At 44.6% G+C, this 17,796-nt stretch overlaps 2 protein-coding genes across 6 annotated transcripts; both read right to left on the reverse strand.

The window, feature by feature from the left end:
- Positions 1 to 2,693: 2,693 nt before the first annotated feature.
- LOC125523664 (probable serine/threonine-protein kinase PBL7) lies at positions 2,694 to 5,379 on the reverse strand. The gene is made up of 5 exons (XM_048688725.1): positions 4,674 to 5,379; positions 4,172 to 4,353; positions 3,865 to 4,054; positions 3,361 to 3,752; positions 2,694 to 3,206 (listed from the first exon to the last, which is right to left on the reverse strand). The coding sequence occupies exons 1-5, from the start codon at positions 5,248 to 5,250 to the stop codon at positions 2,892 to 2,894; spliced, it is 1,656 nt and encodes a 551-aa protein (XP_048544682.1). The 5' UTR covers positions 5,251 to 5,379; the 3' UTR covers positions 2,694 to 2,891.
- A 224-nt stretch (positions 5,380 to 5,603) lies between these two features.
- Positions 5,604 to 8,349, reverse strand: LOC125523624 (glutenin, high molecular weight subunit PW212-like). 5 transcript variants are annotated; one of them, XM_048688688.1, is made up of 3 exons: positions 7,010 to 8,349; positions 6,674 to 6,730; positions 5,604 to 6,592 (listed from the first exon to the last, which is right to left on the reverse strand). In XM_048688688.1, the coding sequence occupies exons 1-3, from the start codon at positions 8,271 to 8,273 to the stop codon at positions 5,772 to 5,774; spliced, it is 2,142 nt and encodes a 713-aa protein (XP_048544645.1). In that variant the 5' UTR covers positions 8,274 to 8,349; the 3' UTR covers positions 5,604 to 5,771. The 5 variants fall into 5 exon arrangements, with proteins under 5 accessions (XP_048544645.1, XP_048544639.1, XP_048544632.1 ...); XM_048688682.1 differs by having other exon boundaries at positions 5,604 to 6,730; XM_048688675.1 differs by lacking the exon at positions 6,674 to 6,730 and having other exon boundaries at positions 5,604 to 6,661; positions 6,860 to 8,349.
- Positions 8,350 to 17,796: the final 9,447 nt, after the last annotated feature.

Below are 17,796 nucleotides of genomic sequence, written 5' to 3' on the forward strand. Positions count from 1 at the left end.
GTTCCATGATCTGTTCTCTGGCCAGCTTCAATTATTTCACTTGAATTTTGGGACTATCACACTGCTTCCCAAGAAGACGGATGCGGTGAGAATTGAGCAATTCAGGCCGATCTGTCTCCTCAATGTTAGTTTCAAAATTTTCACCAAGGTCGGGACAAACAGACTCACACAGATTGCGCATTCTGTGGTGCAACAGTCTCAAACTGCTTTCATGCCGGACAGAAATATCCTTGAAGGGGTGGTCGTCCTGCATGAAACACTCCATGAAATCCATTCCAAAAAATTAGATGGAGTAATTTTTAAGGTGGATTTCGAGAAAGCGTATGATAAGGTTAAATGGCCATTCCTCCAACAGTCATTGCGTATGAAAGGTTTTGATGAAGCCTGGCGCCGACAGGTTGAATCATTTACGCAAAAAGGTAGTGTGGGAATTAAAGTTAATGATGACATAGGTCATTACTTCCAGACACATAAAGGCCTAAGACAAGGAGATCCGATGTCCCCTATCTTGTTTAACATAGTGGTGGATATGTTAGCAATTTTGATAGGAAGGGCTAAGAAAAATGGTCAAGTAGGTGGATTGGTACCTCATCTAATTGATGGAGGTGTATCCATCCTTCAGTACGCTGATGATACAATCATCTTTATGGAGCATGACTTGGCCAAGGCGAGAAATATGAAGTTGGTGTTATGCCTATTTGAACAATTGACCGGGTTAAAGATTAACTTTCATAAGAGCGAGCTGTTCTGCTTTGGTAGGGCCAAAGATGAACAGGAGGCTTATAGGCAATTGTTTGGGTGTGAGTTGGGTGAGTTACCCTTCTCTTACCTGGGGATTCTAATCCACCATCGTAGGCTGACTAACAGAGAGTGGAAGTGTATTGAGGATCGGTTCGAGAAAAAAATGAGTTGTTGGAAGGGTAAACTCATGTCATACGGAGGCCGATTAATCCTGATTAACTCGGTGCTCACGAGTATGCCAATGTTTCTCCTATCGTTCTTTGAGGTCCCAGTTGGTGTTAGGAAGAGACTGGACTTCTATCGATCGCTTTCTTTTGGTAGGGTGATGAGCTTAAAAGAAAATATCGGCTTGCTAAATGGGATATCATCTGCAGACCGAAAGACCAAGGGGGACTAGGTATTGAGAATCTAGAGGTCAAGAATAAATGCCTTCTTAGCAAGTGGCTGTGGAAGCTCTCATTGGAGAATGATGCTATGTGGGCTCAAATCCTACGCAGCAAGTACCTCCAGACGAAAACTTTGTCCCAGGTTACTGTCAGGCCGATCGATTCGCCTTTCTGGAAAGGCTTGATGAAAGTCAAACAGTCGTTGTTTAATAGGACGAAGTTTGTCATTGGAAACGGCACGAGTACACGTTTCTGGGAGGATACTTGGCTTGGCGAGACACCCTTGGCCATCCAATATCCGTCTTTATACCGTATTGCTCAACGACGTGAGGTGTTCGTTGCATCGGTCTTTCAATCTAGCCCCCTTAATATTCAGTTCCGACGAACGCTAGCGGGCAATCGTCGGGAAGAATGGCTCCATCTAGTTAGGAGACTGATGGAAGTCCAGCTTTCACAACAACCCGATGAATTACGCTGGAAACTGACTAAGTCTGGAGTATTTACGGTTAAATCAATGTATATTGATGTTATTAATTCAAACTCCATTCCTACGTCCAAGCATGTTTGGGATGTTAAAGTTCCTTTGAAAATAAAAATGTTTATGTGGTTTGTCCATAAACAAGTTATTTTAACTAAGGATAACCTCATAAAGCGTAATTGGACAGGACCTACTAGGTGTAGTTTTTGTCATCGGGATGAGACTATCAAACATCTCTTTTTTGATTGCCCGTTAGCCAAGGTACTTTGGCAGACGGTCCACATTGCTTTTAGTATCAATCCACTGAATTCTGTTTATGCGTTATTTGTGACATGGCTTAATGGGATTGAGCCTAACTTAGCGAGACATATTCGGGTTGGAGTTTGTGCTTTGCTGTGGACTATCTGGACTTGCAGAAATGATTTGGTTTTTAACAGAATATCATGTATACATTTTTTGCAGGTCATATTCCGTACTACGGCACTGATCCGTTCATGGTCGCTACTCACCCAGACGGAGGCCAGGGAGCATTTGGTTACTGGGTCTTTCCGCTGGGAGATGGTAGCTCGGGATATATTCAACCGGTTTGGATGACGGTTATGTAATAGGATAGGCATTTAGATTTCCTATCTATTTTTTTAGCCAGCCGGTTGTGGCGTCTTTCTTCGGCTAGTTGGTGTTTCTAGCCCCTATTGGCTCTGTGTGAGCTGTCTGTGCTTTTTATTATTTGTGGAGACTTTTGAAACCACGTTGACACTACTTTTTTTGTTAATAAGATGGCCGTATGCATCTTTCTGATGCAGAGGCCGGAGAATCACCCCTTTTCCAAAATAAAAAAACAATTACCATTTTTGGTTTTTGCAATCAAAGAAATAAATTAAACATTGTTTGGTATGTTGTGACTGTAATGGTTCATACACCATTTCATCTAATTTTTTACCAAGTCAGATGTGCAGCCGTTTGACGCTAGTTCTATCTTAATCTTAGTCTTCTTCATGCAACTAAAAGCGTTAAAGTAAATGCCGCTGACCACAATTTAGTGAGTTTGCCATCAATCACTGGCTCAGTTTTCGCACCAGCCAGGATATCTTGCTGCTGAAAAGTTGGTTATGCCTAATCGAAGAACTCAAGTCAATCTCATTCAAGAACGTCATATGCTGTTACATCCTTCCTATATGTGCTGTACATTACAGACAGAGATATCATACAAGGCCTGCGGCGCCTCCATCTGCACCCCTACAAACTTTGCTGGCTTGATTCACCATCTGTTCGTCTCACAAGCCATTTTAGCTATCCTCTACTTGTTTTCCCTCAAACTTTTCTTTGACCTCTTCAGGTTCGCTTAGGCTAATTCCTCTGTCGAAATCGGGAACTGTTATAGGTAGAGGCTCAATGTCATTTGGAGGGTCATAGTTTGGATCAGCAAGAAATGTAAGGGCCGTCACCACATCACTGATTAGTGGACGACTGCTTGCTTCTTCTTGTAGGCACATTGATGAAATTGCAAGTGCCTGGTATAGACCTTTTAGGGGGTACTTGCTGTCAAGTTTTGGATCAGCCATCTTGGTAAACTTCTTCTTATCCTTGAAGAGTGGCGCTGCCTGCAGATATAGCAGCATCTTAATCCCAAACCGTATGGGCAATCTGTATATCTCAAGCATGAGCTGTTTTACTTGGTTATCACAATCCAATATGACTACCAAGTGAAAATTTCAAGGCTATAGTATTTCTTGGTCAATTAGATGTAAGTCTTACCCAGTGGACAAGAATTTGCTCGCGAGTTGGTTTCGTGGTGTCGATTGCTCGCCTCCCAGTGATGAGCTCCAAGAGAACTACACCAAAGCAATATATGTCTGACATCTTTGTTAACTTGCCACTCATGGCGTACTCGGGAGCGCAGTATCCGTACGTGCCCATCACCCTTGTGGTGACATGAGTTTTGTCGCCGACTGGGCCAAGCTTTGCAAGGCCAAAATCGGCCAACTTTGCACTGAAGTTCCCGTCCAAGAGAATATTTGATGCCTTGAGATCACGGTATACCACCGGTGGATTGGCTACCTCATGCAAGTACTCGAGGCCTCTGGCAGCATCAACTGCAATCTTCATCCGTGTATGCCAGGACAGCGGCTGGGATTTTGGAGTGAGATCTGCAGAATTCAAGTACCAAATCAGCGTCGATACAAATGCGCGATCATAATTTCTGATCTTTCAATTCTGCGGAATATTTTTGAGGACCACAACATTGTTGTTCTGTATTACCTAGGAGATGATCTTGCAAAGAACCGAGTGGCATATACTCATACACTAGAATCTTTTGGTCACATTCGGTGCAGTACCCGAGCAAGGTGACAAGGTGTGGGTGATGAAGGAGGCTAAGCATCAGCACCTCGACAAGGAACTCACGATTTCCTTGCAACCCATCCTTGTCCAGCTGCTTAACCGCTATGACCTACGTACGCACATAATTTACATCAGAAACGTGTTGCTGCTGTATGTAGCATAGCATCTTGAGGTGCCAACTTAATGAAACATAGAACAGGAAGCTGGGAGAAGGAATGCTTATTACTTCCATGGTCTCTGAAATGTATCCTTTGTACACCCTTCCAAAGCCACCTTCTCCCAGGAGATTCTCCTGGCTGAAAGAATTGGTCGCGTCTGACAGTTGACTGTACGTAAACACTCTGCTAGGAATGTTGTGGTTGCCAATCCGTAGTATTTCCCCTGCCGCAGCCCTGGCCTTGGGACTATCTGCATTTTAAGATTTCTTCTCAATCAGAAATGCTTACTTAATCGCCCAAACATGAATTACTAATCCAGGATTACAAATTTCAGGGTGAAAGCAGGTCCAAGAAGAGGGGAATGCATATACAACTTTCCTGAACATCACTAACTGTTGTTGCAATGTATCTGAACTAAAAATTCTTACCACCAGATTTCCTATGTAAGTACCTAAATGCTCGTCACATATCTGTGTTGGGCAAATATTCATTGATAAACTTGATATTGACATGCATTGCTGAATTTAGTTTCTCTGCAAAGATGGATAATAAGATGATGGAGGGCATTACTTGGGAGTGAAATCTCTTTCACAAGCGTTGCCAACTGTTTGTTCTTGGCCTTCTTCTTTCTCCAAATCTTGTTCTTGAACCACCTTTTCTTGTCCGGCTCAGAGCTCGATGCCCCGTTCTTCCTCTTCTTCTTTGTCTCTGATGTCAATGGCTCCTCCGCTTCATGTGACGTCCAGCCACAGAAACTGCGCCCCCACTTCCTCTTTGTTTTCTTTGTCTCTGATGTCGATGCCTCTTGCCCAGCCTCCCTCTTCTTCTTTGTCTCTGATGTCAATGGCTCCTCCGCTTCATGTGACGTCCAGCCACAGAAATTGCGCCTCCACTTCCTCTTTGTTTTCTTTGTCTCTGGTGTCGATGTCTCTTTCCCAGCCTCCCTCTTCTTCCTGCCGCACAGGCCACGGATCCATGAACAGCAGCAAGCACAGCTACCACGAACCCACGAGCAGCAGCACCCGAGGCGTATGCTGCTGCATTTCACGGTGCGAAGACCACGAACCCACGAGCAGCAGCACCCGAGGCGTATGCTGCTGCATTTCACGGTGCGAATACCACGAATCCACGAGCAGCAGCACCCCATCGAATTGCTGGATCGACGCGAGAGTGGGCGAGCACTCTCGTGCCGATCATTACGATCACCGGATAAGAATTTTCACCGGCGGTAAGAAGGAGCGGCAGGAGGCACAGGTGAGCTCACAATTGTTCTCTCGCATCCCTAGTCTGCACCCGAAGAATGCGGCGGTTTCCCTTTCCCTTGGAGGCTTGCTTGGATGATGATAGGTCTCAAACCAAGAAGCCATTTTTGGTCTGTTCTTTTTTCCTTCTAAGTGTTGATAGTTTTAGCCAGGGATATTGCCACACCCTCTTTTTTCGCATGCAAAATATAGGAGTCTGTTCGCATTCAGTGGCTGACAATGAGCTGAGACATGCACATACTATATAGCACCAGTTTTGTTCTTTTTTTAGCCCAAAAAGCTTTTCATTTTGCATCATTACTGGGCTTTACATTAGTTACACGAAAAACTGTGAACACACGTCACATTTATTGTATAGCTAAGGTGCATGCATGCCTAAGCACCAAGCGAGCTGCAGATAGTTCTATCACTGGCTGGCCAACAATGCGTCGCCGCCCTCTAGCCGGCACATTGCCGGCAGCTGTGCCGCGAGCTGCTGTGCCTTTGCCACCTTTAGGCTGGCCGCCTGGTGCTCCGCGCTAACATGGTATGGGCTGTCGTAGCCTTGTTGCCCTTGTCCTGACTGCTGCGGAGAAGTTGGGTAGTATCCTTGTTGCACTTGTCCTAATTGTTGCCCTTGTCTTGACTGTTGCGGAGAAGTTGGGTAGTATCCTTGTTGCCCTTGTCTTGGTTGCAGCCATTGTCTTGGCTGTTGCCCTTGTCCTAACTGCTGCGGAGAAGTTAGGTAGTACCCTAATTGCAGCCATTGTCCTGGCTGTTGCCCTTGTCCTGACTGCTGCGGAGAAGTTGGGTAGTACCCTTGTTGCCCTTGTCCTGATTGTTGCCATTGTCCTGGTTGCGGCCCTTGTCCTGCTTGCTGCTGAGAAGTTGGGTAGTACCCTTGTTGCCCTTGTCCTGGCTGCAACGAAGAAGTTGGGTAGTACCCTGGTTGTCCTTGTCCTGGTTGTTGCCATTGTCCTGGCTGTTGCCCTTGTCCCGACTGCTGCAAAGAAGTTGGGTAGTACCCTGGCTGCCCTTGTCCTGGTTGCTGCCCTTGTCCTGGCTGCTGACCTTGTTGCCCTTGTCCTGGCTGCTGACCTTGTTGCCCTTGTCCTGGCTGTTGACCTTGTTGCCCTTGTCCTGATTGCTGCCCTTGTTGCCCTTGTGTTGGTTGTTGCAATTGTCCTAACTGCTGCCCTTGTCCTATCTGTTGTGGAGAAGTTGGGTAGTACCCTGGTTGCCCTTGTCCTGGCTGCAACGGAGAAGTTAGGTAGTGCCCTGGTTGCCCCTGTCCTGACTGTTGCCATTGTCCTAGCTGTTGCCCTTGTCCTGACTGCTGCGGAGAAGTTGGGTAGTACCCTGGCTGCCCTTGTCCCGGTTGCTGCCCTTGTCCTGGCTGTTGACCTTGTTGCCCTTGTCCTGGCTGTTGACCTTGTTGCTCTTGTCCTGGTTGCTGCCCTTGTGCTGGTTGTTGCAATTGTCCTGACTGCTGTGGAGAAGTTGGGTAGTACCCTGGTTGCCCTTGTCCTGACTGCTGCGGAGAAGTTGGGTAGTACCCTGGCTGCCCTTGTCCCGGTTGCTGCCCTTGTTGCCCTTGTCCTGGCTGCTGACCTTGCTCCCCTTGTCCTTGCTGCTGACCTTGCTGCCCTTGTTCTGGCTGCTGACCTTGTTGCCCTTGTTCTGGTTGTTGCAATTGTCTTGGCTGCTGCTCTTGTCCTGGCTGCTGCGGAGAAGTTGGGTAGTACCTTGGTTGCCCTTGTCCTAATTGTTGCGGAGAAGTTGAGTAGTACCCTGGCTGCCTTTGTCCCGGTTGCTGTCCTTGTTCTGACTGCTGATCTTGTTGCCTTTGTCCTGACTGTTGACCTTGTCGCCCTTGTCCTGGTTGCTGATCTTGTTGCTCTTGTCCTAATTGCTGCTCTTGTGCTGATTGTTGCAATTGTCCTGCCTGCTGCGCAGAAGTTGGGTAGTATCCTGATTGTCCTTGTCCTGACTGCTGCGGAGAAGTTGGGTAGTACCCTAGTTGCCCTTGTCCTGACTGTTGCCCTTGTCCTAACTGTTGCGGAGAAATTGGGTAGTACCCTTGTTGTCCTTGTCCTGATTGTTGCTTTTGTCCTGGCTGCTGACCTTGTTGCCCTTGTCCTAGTTGTTGCCCTTGTCCTGACTGTTGGCCTTGTTGCCCTCGTTCTGGTTGCTGCCCTTGTTGGCCTTGTCCTAGTTGTTGCAATTGTCCTGGCTGCTGCGAAGAAGTTGGATAGTATCTTGGTTGCCCTTGTCCTGACTGCTGACCTTGTTGTCCTTGTCTTAGTTGCTGCCCTTGTCCTGGTTGCTGTCTTTGTTGCCCTTGTGTTGGTTGTTGCAATTGTCCTGGCTGCCATGGAGAAGTTGGATAGTACCCTGGTTGCTCTTGTCCTGACTGCTGCGGAGAAGTTGGGTAGTACCCTGATTGCCCTTGTCCCGGTTGTTGCCATTGTCCTGACTGTTGCGGAGAAGTTAGGTAGTATTCTTGTTGTCCTTGTCCTGGCTGCTGACCTTGTCCTGGCCGTTGCGAAGAAGCTTGGCCTGGATAGTATGAAACCTGTTGCGGAGAAGTTACATTTAGGTAATACCTTCTTAGTAGTGCAGGTATTCCCCAAAGTATACTTTGTTGGAGTTGCTGTGGTGGCGTGGTCTCGCCGGGGTAGAAAGATCCACCCTTGGGCGGCACCACGACTTGCTGCTCGTATTGTCTCGCGACCGGGCCGACGACGACGGGTTGGCACTCGGGGCTGACGTCTCGGAGCTGCTGGTCTACGACCTGTCGGCATGTCTTAAGCGAGTGCTCCTGGAGCTCGCGCTCACACTGTAGTTGCCCAGAGGCTTCACCTTCAGAAGCGGTGAGAGCCACGAGGGCGACGACTACCGCCGCAAAAAGAACCAACCGCTTAGTCATCTTGGTGGACTGTCGGTGAATTGATCTCTAGTTTGTGATGCTCGGTGTTGTGGGTGATGAAGAGATTGTGAAGGTTGGCTAGGCTTTTATAGGGACGAGGTGAAGATTCAGGACCATGGGTGCGTGCACGGTAAGGTTTGTTTAGCCTAAGAAGAAAGTGTGAGAAGAACAAAATCTGTTGAAAAAGTGTAGTTTGCCAACACAAAAAAAGCTGGATAAGCAAGGAGCAATTGGAGCTTTGTAAAACAGATTTTTGGACTGTCTGCTAAAGCCACGTAATCGGCTTAATCCTAGTTCTGGTGTATTGTTTCCAGAAGTGTGGATGTTTGTATATTGGTCTGTTCCTTTTTATCTAAGAGAAGTGATTATCCTTCTTGGGGTTTGGCAGAATATGTGTCCGTTAGCCATTGCTTTTGCAAATCTGCGGCCACTCAATGCTTCTAAGCATGTCGAGTAGTGGAAGGTAGCCTGCATGAAACAAGTAAATGGATAACTCCTAAAGGCCATTTCAGGTTTTGTTGATTGTCATGTTAGTTGGATTTCCCGGCAACACAAATCCATCCTATGACTCACAATATCTATCCAGTGACTCACAACATCTATCTATGCTATGACGCGCCGTACAAAAAAGTTGGTAGAATTTTGGACTTATGGAAACACCTTTCCGTGACAAATGAACTAACCAAACCATGTCTAAAATTAATATAGGATCTTCAGAGAAAATCCGCGTCAAATAGTTTGATTTACACAGAATAAAGAATTTGTTTACTTCCCAAATGAGTTCAATTAATGCAGATTTAATTGTCCATTATATCCTCCTCCTATGTTTAACCTCTTATCTTCTTCTATGATCTCCAAGTGTTTCTTCCCCGCCCTTGCCTCTCTGCATGTCCATTGTCTTTCCCTAGCCTCCGTAGACGATACACTTCTTCTCTCCTTGGCCTTATCGCTTGCTCACGCCATCACTAATATTCCCTTGTAACTAGATATACCCCACAAGTTGTTGCTGGAATGTTTTATATATTTGAATGAGATTTGGTTGTATGAAACATGTATATTTGGATATGAGAACTAAAACTAAAAACACATATAATTTATTGTGTTTGATCATTGTATATTTGTGAAATATTTATCAAATATAATTAGCCAAGTAAAAAGTAAATTATGTTGCATGTTTGCATGCTGAGTTGCGAAAGTGCCTTTATACACCCAGGAGCAAATGCTCCTGGTGTGAACAGTAAAATAAAAAATAATAAAAAATCAAATTTTTTTGTGACATTAACAAATGTTTATCGTGCACGCAAAAATTCATCGCAAAATCACATTGGTGGAAGTCGTGCCAAAAAAAACAAAATCGAAACTCCAAAATGCTTTTGTAAGTAACATTTTTAGAGCACCGATTTTGTTTTTTTATCACGCCTTTCACCAATGTGATTTTGTGATGAAATTTTGCATGCACAACAAACATTTGTGAAAGTATGCCACAAATAAATTTCAGATTTTTTTGAACTTTTTTTGTTTTTTTTGTTTTTACTAAGCATTTGTGCTCATGGGTGTAGAAACTCCACATCCGCTGAGCTGAGCTTTCTTCTATGCATGGTTGCATATTGAGGTGGGCATTTTCTTATGTGACATGCTTGCATGTCGAGAGAAATGTGTTAGTGGAGGCTAGTTATTTAGACTAGAAGGGTTGGGCACGATTTGCTGCTTTGTTGGTGTTGTTGGGGTAAAAAAACTACTCCCCCTGTTTCAAAATATAAGGTGTATTAGTTTTCCGAAAAGTTAAACCTTTTAGAGTTTGATCAAATTTGTAGAGAAATATATCAATATCCATAATATCAAGTCGATATCACTGGATTAAGCATGAAACGAATTTTCATATTTTATTTATTTAGTATTATGGATGTCGATGTTTTTGGTTGTGAACTTGGTCAAAGAAACAGATGGAGTATTTGGCTTGGCGAGTGAGGGAGATGATGAAGTGTATTTTCTTTTTATTTATAATAATGCGGGTTTCGATGAGCCTTTCACGGTGTGATTATGAGTTTTTTATTAATTAACCATACTTATGCAGGGACGTTTTCTATGTCGGTGGCTACATGTAATGTATTGATGCTACAATATCATATATTGACGTTTCTTTTTTCTCGGTGGTGAGAGGATGTGCGGGATTGATACCATCGACCCGGTCAAAATTATGAACCAAATCTAAAATTGAATATTTCAATCGGATGGGAGAGCTCCAAAATTAGGGAGCATAATGAATTAAAAGAATTGAATGAGAGTGCTCCTTGAGAGGGAAAAAAACTATTGTTGGCTCGGTCAAAATCCGATGATCCAATTTCAAATTGGAGACCTCAATTGACTTTCAGAATTCAGAAATTAGGGAGAATAAGGAATTAAATAAGAGAGCTTCACAATTAGCCACCACCTTGCCATCATTATCTGGAGTTCAGCAAAGGCAAACTGAACATTACAGAAAACCTTGCCGCTGAAGAAAATGATGGCATCCGAATTAGTTATCTGGAATTAGATTTACAATATCATCAAGAAAAAATTGACTTAATACAAAGAAAAAACAATATTGTCAAGAACAACATGAGGGGTCAGCTGTAACTTGGTTAAGAAAGAAGATCATGTGTCAAACCATTGACACCCGCATACAACTCATGAGGGAGTGTTCTTTCCCGATCAGCTATGCAGTTACGGGCCAACTTGCACCTTGCAGCCCCATAATCGTTGCCTCTGGTCTTGCCGGTCACTATGAATATCTCTTTTACAACAAATACCAGAACACCAGTGTAAATGATTGGCCATTATCTCGAGACAAAAGTATATTCGCTAGACAAAAGAAGCAACTTTTCATATCTTATTCAAGAAGCTACTTTACTATCGCGTCATGCAAGGAGATACCAGCAGACCTTGCACATATCCTAAGATAGTTTACAATGTATTTGGCTAAATTCTTCAGAGATGTTGTTTGTAGTAGTCTCATGTGTGTTTACACAAAGGCTTAAATTCCGTTTGGCAGAAGAAGAAACTGACAATGCATACGACTTTTTTAGTAGCACTTAATTTACAACACATGTTGAATTCAAGCAAGGGCACATCAACAGTTGCATACATTTTATTTCCAGGGATGTGTTGTGAATATGTGATGCAAACTTTGACAACCAAACTGGTTTGACAAGTATGAAAACAACTTCCGTTTATTAATTTGTTATTTTTAGGAGGATATCATCTATAAGAGGCCGAAATAAGACCAAACACACCTTCAGCTCACCTCCTCAATATCCATAATTCATATTGGCAATGGCAAGTGACTCTAGATAAGAGTCTTCACCCACTTCTTCCAAAATTACTTCAAAAAAATTCTCTCTATTTGATGCATCACGTAACTTTATCATCGGCCTACAATAGTGATAATAATTACCAATCAAATGATTAGCAACCAATAGGCAACAATTCAGTGATCCCAACCCAATGCATGAGAGATGAAATTACAGTTACTACCTGTGGGTGAACCGCCTAATGAAAGCCTTATCTAGGTCAACCCCAGTCAACTTGTGGCACTACTACAAATTATCAATTCAAGCATGATAGACATGCACCGCATATTTCTCTATAGTGCTAATCGCATCAATTCAAGCATGCGAACAAATTACTTTCAATCTCTATATCCTAGCTCTTTTTCCTCTCGAACTAGCCCTCTATCAGCAAGATGCTCTTCGCTTCCCCGAACATAAATGTTCACTTCAGTTTTCTACAAGTTGTGGTAGTCTATTTCAGCACGAATCAACTCTGACATTGAAGTAAATGGAAAGAAAGTTCCCATTTCACGAGGCATGGTTGGTTCTTTGGTTAAAGGTATGAACAGAACAACCAAAGCCTGCAATCTTCTAAAGATATACAGAAGCACAAATTAACATACACAAAATTTGTTGTCTTGCTTGTCCATTTAGAATAGTAAATCTGTGCTAGAAGGGCCATTGTCTGTTGATGTCGCTGCTTTGAGAAACCAAGAAACTGATGATAATTAAACATCACTCGTACATGAATTTCCAATCATCGGCTTGCACAAAACTAGGGGTAATATAAGATATCAGTTACAGGAAGCAATTACATATCAAATTAGATCCTGAACAGTTTTGAAACTGAAATCAGTACCAGCAGACCACATTCGCCTCTAATAAAAAGATAGTATTGCTTGATATCACCTAACCGAACTTTGTTCAAAATCATATCATCCCATATATATCTAGTCAAGATGGTACTGTAAACAAATTTCTCCTAGGCTACATCTAAATGATGAGGTCTCCACCTGTAGCATTCGGATCAAAACATTTGCAGGGAATGGATGAACACCAGCACCAATCCATACAAATTCTTTGTAGAAAATAATGGACAAAACAAGCAGGTCACCAACAATCTTGAAAAAAGTTGTCTTCCACTTGGATCAAAGAAATAACACAAATCCTTTCACCAAATAAATAACCCTGGTGGAGGAGGTCATGGAGTGTTTGGCGGATGAAGTAGTACATCCATCCCTGATTAAGGCTCGGAGAGGCACCAATTCTAGTGCCGCTCACCTCTGAACCCCGATGTGCCACACGATAGGATTGCATGACCCAGCGTCTTGTAGTTCTTTCCCTCGAGCAGCAGGGGCAGCTCGATGTTGGCCAGCTTCGCCTTGTACACCCCGCAACAAGGTCACCGTCTCCACTACCTGCCCCAGGTGTGCCCCAACCTGAAACAAACACACAACTTCCCTACAAATCCTCCATCTTCATCTCCCTCATAAAGACCACTGTTAAGAGCGAGGTGATGGTACTAGGTTATTCCGCGGAGGACTCCCTTCGCATAGCCAACCGGCTTAACTATTGATTAGGATCATTCCCAACTACCTATCTCGGCTTGCCGATTAGTGACTCCCAGCTCCAGGAGAAAGATCTCTGTCCCACGGTGGCTAAGGTTCAGTACCATGTCGAGCCGTGGCAGGGGCGTTGGCTCTCCAAAGCGGCGCGGGTAGTTTTGATGAAGTACTCATTGATTAGCCTATTGATGTACATGATGGGATTCTATAGCCTGCATGAATCCCTTCACCAGGAAATCGCCAAATACTTGTCCAGATTCTTTTGGGCAGGTCAGGGCAATAGGCAGAAATACCACATGGTGAAATGGTCTGAGATATGCAAAAACCAAAGGACCAAGGCAATCTAGGGGTCATTTCATCCAAGTGGATGAACATTGCCTTGTTGTCCAAATGGTTATGGCGCATTGAGGTTGGTGAAGGCAGGTTGTGGCTTCAGATTATCCGTGCAAAATACTTGCATGGGAAAGCCCTAGCTTTTGCACCCAAAACGGGTGGATCCTAGTTCTGGTAATCTATCATTCAGCTGATGCCAGCTCTTCGGATAGGATCTTCGATCGCAGTGGGGATGGGTACCAACACTCTGTTTTGGCTAGATCGGTGGTCGGGCGATAGACCGTTCGCCGAAGAGTTCTATGCACTATTTAGTATTTGTGCTCGCCCACAACTCACGGTGAGTGCGGCCCTAAAGGACCTGGGGTGCATCGCCTTCCGCCGCACCTTTGGCCTGCTTGAGCAGGACCAGTGGGAGGAGCTGCTTCAATGCATAGCCCTCCATTCTCCCACCCTTGAGGAGGATGCGATTTCCTGGCCACTTGAACCAGGTGGGAGGTTTTCCACAAAATCCCTATATGCACTTCTGGCCACCTTGGGCTCGACCGAGCTGACTCCTCTATGGGAGATTAAGCTGCCACTGAAGATTCGCATCTTCCTCTGGCAACGGGTGCATGGCCGCCTTCCTTCGGGTACAGAGGTCCTTAAAAGTAACGGCCCCGGGGACAGGCTATGCCCATTATGCGGAGTGCCGGAAGACTCTAACCATATATTCTTTCGTTGTCCGGCGGGGATCTTCCTTTGGAGTTGCCTTCAAGTTACTGTTGGTGGCAACTGGTGCCACGACAATCTTCCTGACTTGTTCCAAGAGATCCTAAGTCTGGATTGTAGGATGCGCCCCGCCCTTTGGGTAGTGATGGGCTCGCTTGCCTAGACATTATGGAATGTGCGCAATAAACTAGTGATTGAGCATGTGATTCCTTCTTGTGCGACTGACGCGATATATAAACTGTGTGGTTTCTTACAGCTCTGGAGACCGCTTAGCAAGCGATACGATCGGGACAACATTGACATGATCATTGTGGGACTTCGCTCCACTGCCAGATCCATTGCGCCACTGCCCCCTCCACTGCCAGAGCCGGATTAGCTAGTTCATTGCTTCTTTTATAGGGGTTTGTTGTGCTGTGTCCCCAGCTGAACCTATTTGCATTCTTCGACTTTGCTTTTGCTTTTGTTTCTGCTTGAATCTTGAGCTCGATGTTGTGGTCGGATGTTGTTGGTGCGGTTGCTTTATAATCTAAAGCGGGGGGAAACCCTTTTCCATCAAAGACCACCGCGAACCTGTGATCTTCTTCCTCTTGAATCACTGCCAGATGTGCGAGATTTGTGGAGGAGAGATGATGAAAAAAGCGGCAACGACAGTAGCCGGCATCACGAGAATGGAGAGCATCGGGATCCGAGGGAGACATGGAGCGGGGGTGGCGGCCGACTATGCAGGTCGAGCTCTGGTGCGGCGGCGCTCTCCTTCGGCTGGGAATCCTAATGAACAAAGAGAAATTGTGAGGTGTCCAGCAAGAGAGATGGGCTGAGCGAGGGAGGGGCCACCACACAATCAGTTGTCTGGCTCTGTCAGCCTTACAATTGGAAGTATTTTTTGACAAATCTAGTCCCTTTGAGCAACTTCAGGCATGTCTAGCCTCCAGGCAAAACTATTTCGGAATCTGGCCCCTGGGATCAGCGCCGCACAACATGGCGCCGAACATGTACACATCGGCGCCAAACTAAGTGGCGCTTGCGCCGAGGTGTACATGTTCGGCGGCGTGTTTTCCGGATGACGAACTTACATATATCGATTCCAGTACGAAATGTGGCTGCCTTTCCGTTTGTGGTTTATTTGTTGTGTGGTGAGATGTTGAAGAGATTGAGATTGAAACATGTTTTCCGGATGATGTTGGATGAGCTGGAAAGTTGCTTTTACTGCCAACACTCTTTATCGTGTAGTATGGATGTCCTTAGCATGTTAACGTCTTTTGCACTAGTCATGAGTCACGATGATGAGGATCATGTATCGACTTTATCCATAATAATAATAATTCCTTGAGAAGTGTCACGTATGATAATCTTGTTTGTACTTTGTACATTTCACAATGAATTTTGAAGGTTTTCTAATCTGACACAGGAACAATGCAAGGGTGAATCGATCAGCTTTAGTTGTACTTTTCCTCTCGAGTTTGGTTTTGAGTGGTATTTCTGATTCTCTTTTCCAAACGAAAAACTTAACTGATAAGACGAGAATATATGTCGATACTACTCCGGTCCACTTCGGTGAGGTGCCGCTACGTCGTCCGACCACTGCCTTATTTCAACTTCGGTTGGATGGGAGCCCTCGCCGACGGCTTCCCGCAACAGGTGAGGGAATATTTAGGCACGAGATCATGTGGGAATCTCACAATGGGTTTACTTCCGTACTTGGAAAGGAGAACCAGGAGCAACCACGTTGCCGGATATACAACACAAGTTGCTATGAGTGTTGTTTTTTCACTATTTGTGGCGAGAATGTGTTGTTTCAGCGTTAGGAGCAACCGGATCGCCCGATCGGCCGCCTTGCCAGCCGAGCGATAACCTCACCGCCACATTGTCCCGTTCGCCCCTCCTACCATGCACATGGCGAGAAAAAAAACCACATCTCACTTGGCAGCATGAAAAAACTTGCCAAGCTTGCAATTGTTGCCCGTCGACATGCAACAGTGGTGGTGAGTTCGACCTATCGCTACCACCGCCCACAACACCGCCGAGGCGAACATGCAACATTATTGTTGCCGCTCCGGGAATCTTTGACCCGGACATGGAGCATTGTCGGGAAACCTTGTAGCGTGGTTGGCTTCAGCTCTAGCATCGTCGTGTGACCTTGCAGCTCACGATTCCTAGCTTCCATCGTCGGCGACCGCCACCTACAACATCATGCGTCACCCGCTTTGCAGAAATAGTGGATGAATAACAACAAGGCGTGTCCCGCTTGCAGCAGGTTGCATGACCAGTCCTTGTGGTGACCCCGACAAGTAGGAGGAGAGTGCACCAGACGAGCGGCGTGGGAAGACCATGGAGTTGGGCGCACACGTGGAGGCCAGGAGCTGCCCCGCAATGGGGAGAGAAGGGAATGACATGGTGGATCTTGGAATTTCGGGGCCCCGTGAAACTTAGAACCGAGGCCCCATAATATAAACATCAATAGTGATAATTAGTATGTGTATACAAGAGATGTAACTAATAAACCCTTAGAATATGCACTCACTTCATTTTGTTTGTCTTTTTTACGAAATTTGACCTAAGATTTTATCCAATTTATTTACTAGATTAAATGTATTTGCATTAAAAATGCTATCAAGACAGGCGACCGGGATTCAAAGAAATATTTAATCATATAATGTATACTCCCTCTGTTCTAAAATAATTGAAGTTATGGGTTTGTCCTAAGTCAAACTTCATTAAGTTTGACCAAGTTTATATAAAAATATATTAACATCTACGACACCAAATTTGCTTCATTAGATTCATTATGAAATATATTGTCATATTATATATATTAGACATTGTGGATATTAGCATTCTTTCTATAGCTTGGTCCAATTTGAAGAGGTTTGACTTAGGACAATTCTGGAACTTCAATTATTTTGCAACAGAAGGAGTACATCACACTACTACTTCTTGAGCTTGCGTCGTTTTTTTCCATGAAAAGGAAAGGGTGAGACAGCAAAGTAGAGATGAGTATTTCCCTCAGTCAGAGAACCAAGGTATCAATCCAGTAGGAGGTACAAGCAAGTCCCCAATCTATGTACCTGCACAAACAATCAAACACTCGCACCCAATGCGATAAAGGGGTTGTCAATTCCTTCACGGTCAATTGCGAAGGTGATACTTGATAGAGATAGGTATAAAAGATTGCTAAGACGTAAAACAAAATAAAAGTAAATAAATTGCAGCAATATATTTTTGGTATTTTTGATTTATAGATCTGAAAATATATAATGGAAATAGACCCGGGGGCCATAGGTTTCACTAGAGGCTTCTCTCTTGAAGGCAAATAATATGGTGGGTGAACAAATCACTGTCGAGCAATTGATAGGAAAGCGCAAAGTTATGTCGATATCCAAGGCAATAATTATGCATATAGGCATCATGTTCGTGTCAAGTAGACCGAAACAATTCTGCGTCTACTACTATTACGTCACACATCGACCGCTATCCAGCATGCATCTAGAGTATTAAGTTCGTAAAGTACGGAGTAATGCCTTAAGTAAGACGAGATGATGTAGATGGATAAACTCAAGCAATATGATGAAAACCCGTCTTTTTATCCTTAATGGCAACAATGCAATACGT

Source organism: Triticum urartu, chromosome 1 (genome assembly GCF_003073215.2).
Source record: "Triticum urartu cultivar G1812 chromosome 1, Tu2.1, whole genome shotgun sequence".
NCBI classification, from domain to species: domain Eukaryota; kingdom Viridiplantae; phylum Streptophyta; class Magnoliopsida; order Poales; family Poaceae; genus Triticum; species Triticum urartu.

Coding starts and splice junctions, on each gene's coding strand:
- LOC125523664 (XM_048688725.1), bottom strand. CDS start 5,250: ATGGGGTGCTGCTGCTCGTGGATTCGTGGTATTCGCACCGTGAAATGC. Junction 4,354..4,673: donor GAAAGAGATTTCACTCCCAA/GTAATGCCCTCC, acceptor CTTAAAATGCAG/ATAGTCCCAAGGCCAGGGCT. Junction 3,207..3,360: donor AGCAAATTCTTGTCCACTGG/GTAAGACTTACA, acceptor CTATATCTGCAG/GCAGCGCCACTCTTCAAGGA.
- LOC125523624 (XM_048688659.1), bottom strand. CDS start 8,273: ATGACTAAGCGGTTGGTTCTTTTTGCGGCGGTAGTCGTCGCCCTCGTG.